Source organism: Sinohyriopsis cumingii, chromosome 13 (assembly GCF_028554795.1).
Source record: "Sinohyriopsis cumingii isolate HCF-2022 chromosome 13, ASM2855479v2, whole genome shotgun sequence".
NCBI classification, from domain to species: domain Eukaryota; kingdom Metazoa; phylum Mollusca; class Bivalvia; order Unionida; family Unionidae; genus Sinohyriopsis; species Sinohyriopsis cumingii.
The window spans coordinates 31936421-31941970 of NC_142973.1; the positions used below are offsets into that span (position 1 = coordinate 31936421).

The 5550-nt window shown below is 34.5% G+C and overlaps 1 protein-coding gene across 1 annotated transcript; it reads right to left on the reverse strand.

Moving 5' to 3' along the window:
• Nucleotides 1-1936: 1936 nt before the first annotated feature.
• On the reverse strand, nt 1937-4846 carry LOC149785151 (uncharacterized). The gene has a single exon (XM_089978935.1). It carries the CDS (start codon nt 4367-4369, stop codon nt 3284-3286), a length of 1086 nt encoding a protein of 361 aa, XP_089835061.1. The 5' UTR covers nt 4370-4846; the 3' UTR covers nt 1937-3283.
• Between the last annotated feature and the right edge of the window lie 704 nt (nt 4847-5550).

The window sequence follows — 5550 nt, forward strand, 5'->3', positions numbered from 1 at the left end:
CAAGGCCTTGGAGCAGGCAAAAGGGCAACGTGAGTGGCAAAATAGCCTCATAATTGGCAACAGGACAACATAGCTAGAAAGAAAACAACTTAATTGGCAACAGGATAACATAGTTGGCAATGAAAGGAACATACTCAGCAGCAAATCAAAGTAGTTGATAACAGCAATATGGTGGCACGACAATAAAAGAAGAGGGAGAAGCCAAACGTTGGTTCGTTCATAGGATGTGAATTTTTAACTATGTATTCAGAATCTTGAACTGTGAATTTGGATTGTTGACAATGCATATAGTTATATCAACAAAGAATATAAGGGAGAAAAGAAGACATCATTTTATCACGCATATCCAAACTTCGGGTGGTTTTTTTTTTTTTATTTTTGTTTTTTTTTTTGGTGGGGGGTGCAGTGCCAAAATCACCATAAACTCTGATAATGTGTGAGTTTGTGTGAGTGGGGGAGGGTTAGATTGAAGGAAGTTCCTGCATGAATATTTTCAAAGTAAACGAGATTAAGAACATTAAAGAATAGAGAATATGTATCTAAGAAACCTTTTTCCATCCGCCAACCCTGATATTATATATGCATAAGTATTCGCCAACCCTGATATCACGTATGTCTAATTATTCACCAACCTTTTGCTATGTATGGCTAAGTATTCAATTAATTACTCTTGTTTATATTTTGGGCTGTATTTATACTTAACTAAAGTACGAGTCTCGTTAGTATTTATACCTAACTCTAATTTAAGTCTAATTTTATTGGTATTTGCAGTTAAGCCAAAATGTGTATGAAAACTAGTTTCAAAAGATGTATTTACCATGTGTATTAAAGCTAGTTGTATAAGACGTATTCAACATGTGTGTTAAAACTAGTTTCCAAAGATGTATTCACCATGTGTGTTAAAGCTAGTTGTACAAGATATATTCACCATGTATATTAAAGCTAGTTGTACAAGGCGTACTCAAAATGTGTATTAAAACTAGTTGTAAAAGATATATTCATCATGTGTATTAAAGCTAGTTGTACAAGATATATTCACCATGTGTATTTTTAAAGCTAGTTGTACAAGATGTATTCACCATGTGTAGTAAAGCTAGTTGTACAAGACGTATTCAACATGTGTATTAAAGCTAGTTGTACAATACGTATTCAACATGTGTATTAAAACTAGTTGTAAAAAATATATTCACCATGTGTATTAAAGCTATTTGTACAAGACGTATTCAACATGTGTATTAAAACTAGTAGTTGTACAAGACGTATTCAACATGTGTATTAAAACTAGTTGTACAAGACCTATTCAACATGTGTATTAAAACTAGTTGTACAAGACGTATTCAAAATGTGTATTAAAACTAGTTGTAAAAAATATATTCACCATGTGTATTAAAGCTAGTTGTACAACATGAGTATTAAAGCTAGTTGTCAAAAATATATTCACCATGCAAATTACCAACGCTTCAATATTCGCTGAAAGGCAAGAGTTTCGTGAAGTACATCGTTATAATTTTATATTTTAAAGGGGCGATTTTGTAACGTAATCAATCGTTGTTTAAAAAAGTCTTATGTTTTTGTTGTGTTTTTTTATCCATACATCCAGAAAACAATGGTATTGTTCTAAACTCTGTTCTTCTCCTTTACCTACGATGAGATAATCCTTTCCTTAAGGATATATATAGTCACAGGACAAAAGTGAAATACTTTTTCTGTCCAAACTTTATGGCAGGCAGCCAGCTTGTTATGTAAAACGTGTATACGTAGTATGAGCAATGATAGTATTACAAACCTTACACACTGCCTACATAAGGGCTTTGTTATATATCATAAGGCAAACCTATTCCGCTATGTGTGAATGCCTTGGCAGTCAGTCAATGTATACATACATACATACATACATACATACATACATACACATATGAAAAAGGAACAACTTGAGTAGTGTAAACGCTTTATTTAATATCATTTATGAACGAAATGAATTGCATGTAGCGTACGAATAACTAGGTCCAACAACGTATGCAAAATTAACAAAAGTATGTTATAAAACATAAATACATCGAGTATTCAAATACATATAATGAAGGTAATGACTCCAGAACGAGATATTTCTCTGCCAATAAGAAATACAGTATATAAAATATTAAATCATCACTCTGTCATATTCAGTAATAAGACTAACTGTAAAAAAAAGATACTGTATCTGATACTGTTATCAACATTTCATCTTCGGTAATGACGTTGACTGTACTGGCAAGAAAATGCATCTGCTACAATCATTACTATTTCATCTTCAGTAAAGGCAAGATATTTCATCTGACACATTCACCGGCAGTAGATGATTAGTCCGATAAATCAACCCAACAAATCTGTATTGATACTGATGGACGATGTTGTGGGTATGATGCCAAATGTTAATTAAAATATGCAATTTTGCTGCATGCAAATGATTCCAGAACAAACCCGTGTACACTTTAGACACATACCGGTAATTCGTAAGAGCCAAATAAAGCGCGAAATGCAAAATGGCCACAGGACAGATGGTTGTGCTAATCCACATGAATTTACAAGTCACCAAACATGTGATTTGCCCAGGAAATATAATCTACATGTCACCAAAAGAACCCTTCAGCCGATCATTGCTGCACAGCCATGTAAAATACTGCTAAGTGTATAAAATATACATCAATGTGTGCAGCCAAATTTGAATGCAGATAATTGCAGCTTTCAATGAATAGGTGATATCAGCCCCTCACCCGAATATCAATATCATCACGGGTGAAGAGCTGATTTGTTGGCTTAGCAAATGATGATGAATTTATCAAGGATATTGTGAATATTATATATGCTGTATTTATTACATAATTTGCAGACAAAAAGAGACACTTGAATAGATAAATACTGTGGCAATGGGGTGGATCTAGAACCTTTGAAGGAATACAATTTGAAATCAATATTGCAGTACTGTAAATTTTACCTGCATGATATATATATATATATATATATATATATATATATATATATATATATATATATATATATATGTGTGTGTGTGTGTGTGTGTGTGTGTGTGTGTGTGTAACCTGTAGGACACTTATCATTGTATGTATATATTTCTCCTATATGATACATATCATTGTATGTATATTGTATTGCCAACCAAGGATAGTAGCATGCATTTTGTAGTGACCAAGCAACTGATGCACCGTTATATTAAAAAGAATTAATGTTTCTGTAATCACTATATTTGACACCTTAATCTCAGTCATGATTTCGTAGCTGCATATTATTTTCCGTATTTTTCCAAAAATGCCGAGTAATTCCTTTCACACTGTTTTAAATTCCTTATAAAATAATCTTCGTCAAGTATTGCATGAGAAAGGTTCACCGGCGCCAGGATCGTGTTAGAAAATGCGTACTCTTCCTCTTGTGTCACGGGCCGGAAAGAGCTAGGGGACCCATCTGAAAATACCCGTATATCAACAATATTGTCTGGTCGCCCAGGCCGGATATTGTCATCAAAGAAGATATGTTGGACACTGGCATCACTGGGGTTTATCCAAAGCGGTTTCCCCGAAGATGTGTCATAGTTGCCGTTAGACCAGTGGAGATAATCATCCTTGATACCCCATATACCAGCACTTTGTGTCAAACAATCGTAAATGTCTTTTTCTGAATACAAAGAGGCTCCTTTTGATTTGTCAATTATCAGTTCAAAAGAGTCATCCATTTTTCTGTGCAAGGAACACAAGTTCGTGGAGATTTTGTCTCTAAGACATGAAATGTTGCTATCGGAAGATGACAAATCAGAACATCTTTTAGAAGCAAAAGTTTTTATACTCTCAAGAACATTTTTAGTATCGACTCCAAAACTTCTAAATATGATCACGAAGTCTCTATTTTCTTTCACCATATACTGCAAAAGCTTGTAAAATGAAGGCAAGATGAAATGATACCTGCATTTATCTCTCCCGAGGATTGTTAATGATCGATGATCCTCTTCCACATACGGCGATTTCCATTGCAAGGCTTGCTTCAGGGACTCAAAACCAGACTTCCAGTCAGTTCCAAAATAACGAAAAATAGAGCTCTCCTCATAGGTGGCTGATCCTTGTTGAACATGGTTTTGAGACAAAGAATCCAACATTCGCTCCGATTTTCGAACTTTTTGTTTTCTCCAAAGTAGTCTTGACACGTGGATATTCAAAACTTCCTCCAAACCTTCACCGGTAGCAGAATCTAGAGGGACTACGGTTTTGTTTACGTCAAAATGAAGAATCAATTTCCTGTTTTCTTTCGCGGCCATATTTTTCATCTGGATAAGAAATAAGTGACAAATTCGCAGCTTCAAATTATCTGCAACTGTGTCCATATAGGGTACAATACGTTATGTACCTAGGATAGATTTTGACCTCTTGAAAGGTCACAGTAATAATCTCAAAGCTCAATCTACGCCAGCCCTTTCGAAAATGGAGGCGGAATTTAAAATCACTCGTAAATGCTTGAATCGGTGTAATCTGCAATATTCTTTAGCAACAGAATCTTACACAAAATGAAGTCATTCATAAAGATTTAACAGCGAGCCAATGCAATCCACTTCCTATGTACAGTCACGGCGTTTTACATGTTCCACCTGAATGTGTTCCAGTGTCATAAAATATTAAATTGTAACCCCAATTTATAGCGTTTCTCGGTTTACCCCATCTTGCTACTTACGTCTGTATATGTTATGACAGTGTCAACAAATAACTAAAGAACGACGAGACAGCACAAAAAAAAGTCCTGTATTACTCACGCAATCCCTAAACAGTAAATCGTATGCCGTCATCCAATCCTTAACAACTCGCGATTGTATACCAGCATATATACATAGGTACCAAAACGCCGCGACTAATGCTATAAATAGAACATAATCCAAGCAACCCTTGACTGAACTCTGTGTGCTATAAATATCCTTACACCTGTGACATGGATAATACGAGTTCACTGACCTCTTCGTAACACTGTTTTCTTTTATTTATCTGCTTTATATTGATTTGAAGTACACGCCGTGTGTGTGTGTGTGTGTGTGTGTGTGTGTGTAATAAATATAAAATTAAGTTGAATTATATAAACGTGTAATTTTCAAGTCGTTTCAAACTGAATAGAGAGACACGCGTCTTCTATTTCTTGCATTCATGAAATTGAAAAGTACAACGTTGTACCTTTCACTATTCAAGAGTTATTAACTAGAATTCATGTTACGGATGAGGAGGTACATCCTTCAATAAATGTTCATTTTTACATATAGCTTAAGGGCCACTGGGTTAAAAAGCAAATAAAGTTACTTCTTAAAACAGATATAGACAAATATATTACTTCATCTGTGAATAATGGTTATATTGTTCATAATGCAGCAACTGATAATAAGAATGAGGAGATGGGGAGGAGGAAAGAGAGGTAGACGAAGAGGAAGATGTTTCGGGGGAAGGTACCAGCATGAGGAAATGCTTATTCAGGTACCAGATTTCAATAACCGGATATATATATATATATATATATATATATATATAT